This window comes from Rasamsonia emersonii, assembly GCF_000968595.1.
Source record: "Rasamsonia emersonii CBS 393.64 chromosome Unknown ctg1118621762432, whole genome shotgun sequence".
NCBI lineage: Eukaryota > Fungi > Ascomycota > Eurotiomycetes > Eurotiales > Trichocomaceae > Rasamsonia > Rasamsonia emersonii.
The window spans coordinates 3,143-4,759 of record NW_013562545.1 but is presented as its reverse complement, the minus strand read 5'-3'; the positions used below and the strand labels follow the sequence as shown (position 1 = coordinate 4,759).

The following is a 1,617-nucleotide window of genomic DNA, read 5'->3' as shown; positions in this document are numbered from 1 at the left end:
CGAGCGGATTTCCCTTAACTACTAACTAGCAAGAGTATCATGGATGGAAAACCAATGGAGAAGAGTTTAGGAAGTCTCACCCAATTGAAATGTCTAATGGGCGAACAGGAGATCTTTAGGCGCACGCTAGGTAGAACAGATACTCAGAGGTATTTTACCACCACAGAAGACAAAGTTTCTACTGGTAGTTTCTGGGCCTCACCACGTCAACAATTGCTGTATGAGATGAGACAGTATAACATTCGTAACAGGCAAGAACTATGGACACTCAAATGCAATGTGAGAAAAGCAATGCAAACAGAACCAAACAGAGGATGCCCAGAGGATACTCAGAGAAAGCGAGCAATTTTCAAGACAACTATCCAATACATAGATCACCCATGCTTCACACAGGTTAAGCGATTTCGCAGCCACACGTGCAGTACATGATAACCACATCCACGTCCATTATCCTTTGAGCTTACTCGTTGCCCCTTGCTGGACTTCTCTCAATGGCTTCATCAGAAGGCTCGTTTCCCAAATTTTGGATGTGTCCCTCAATATTAGCACGCAGAATATTGTCTTCGTATCCACCCTCCCTTCCAGCACGAGAGGGAAAGAATTTAAAGGTACCATCGACATGCACATGGACTGAACCGACTCGTGTCCCAGAGTTCGTAGCGAGGCCTACCGTGATGACCAGCTGACGATCACTCCTATCCTTGGAGGACAAGTGTGCTCTGGCCCCCCTAGAAAACCACGTTAACAGTTTGGTAAATTTAACTGAAATAGGGGCGGTAGAGGCAACGCCATACTGGATATTGGCCATTGAAATTCGTGGATCCTGAGCAGATGTTAGCACCAGTACGAATGACTTAAAAAAAACCTTTTTTTTTAACATACAGCCTTCTCTATCGCATCGCATACTTTCTTGGTCGCCGCTTCCCATGCCCCGCCTGCAGGGCCATTGCTGGCCAGAATGTCATTAGGACTAACGGTGCCAGTAAACTGGACAAGCGCCCTGGAGGTGGTTTGAAGTCCCCTAGCGAAGGTGCGGCTCATTTTTTTAGACGAGGGACTAGAGGGACTGAAAGGAGCTTTCTTGTATAATGTACCCGGAAATGATGAATATCAAACACTCGATGATTGACGAAGACTCTGTGAAATCAGCTAGAGAAGCCATAAGTTGAGGGAATTGGGTACCTTTTTATGCTGCAGCATTGTGTTCGTACCTCCTTAGAAGCTCGTCTTCGCGCCCGGTCGGAGTGTCACTACCTCCCTCACCCATCAACCAATCGAGTGGCTTTCGAGAATCGTTGATGAAACCTCCGCCACGGCCAGGTTACAAAATTGCCAATCCCAGTGTACATTCTGGCCGTTCAATGGCCCTCAGGCGTTTCGATCTCCACACAACACTTTGTGCCCATTGTCTCGGAGTCAGAACCCTGTGAAAGCAGGCACGACCAAGTTCGGCTCTCCTAGTAGGCGACCTGATGAAATCCAGATTTGTGCCTTGTTTGGTGGACTAATGCAATAGGCACTCTGTTGTCCGTACACATAACCGACTCTAATGGTTGGCGACTACCTCGGCGGTTAAAGGATCCAGCTCATTCGCTCTCTGGATTGTCATTCCCGATG

At 47.6% G+C, this 1,617-nt stretch overlaps 1 protein-coding gene across 1 annotated transcript; it reads right to left on the bottom strand.

The window, feature by feature from the left end:
• Window positions 1–460: 460 nt before the first annotated feature.
• T310_10214 (uncharacterized protein) lies at window positions 461–1,041 on the bottom strand (the record flags this gene model as incomplete). Its single annotated transcript, XM_013467363.1, has 2 exons — window positions 461–823; window positions 883–1,041. The coding sequence occupies 2 exons, from the start codon at window positions 1,039–1,041 to the stop codon at window positions 461–463; spliced, it is 522 nt and encodes a 173-aa protein (XP_013322817.1).
• Between the last annotated feature and the right edge of the window lie 576 nt (window positions 1,042–1,617).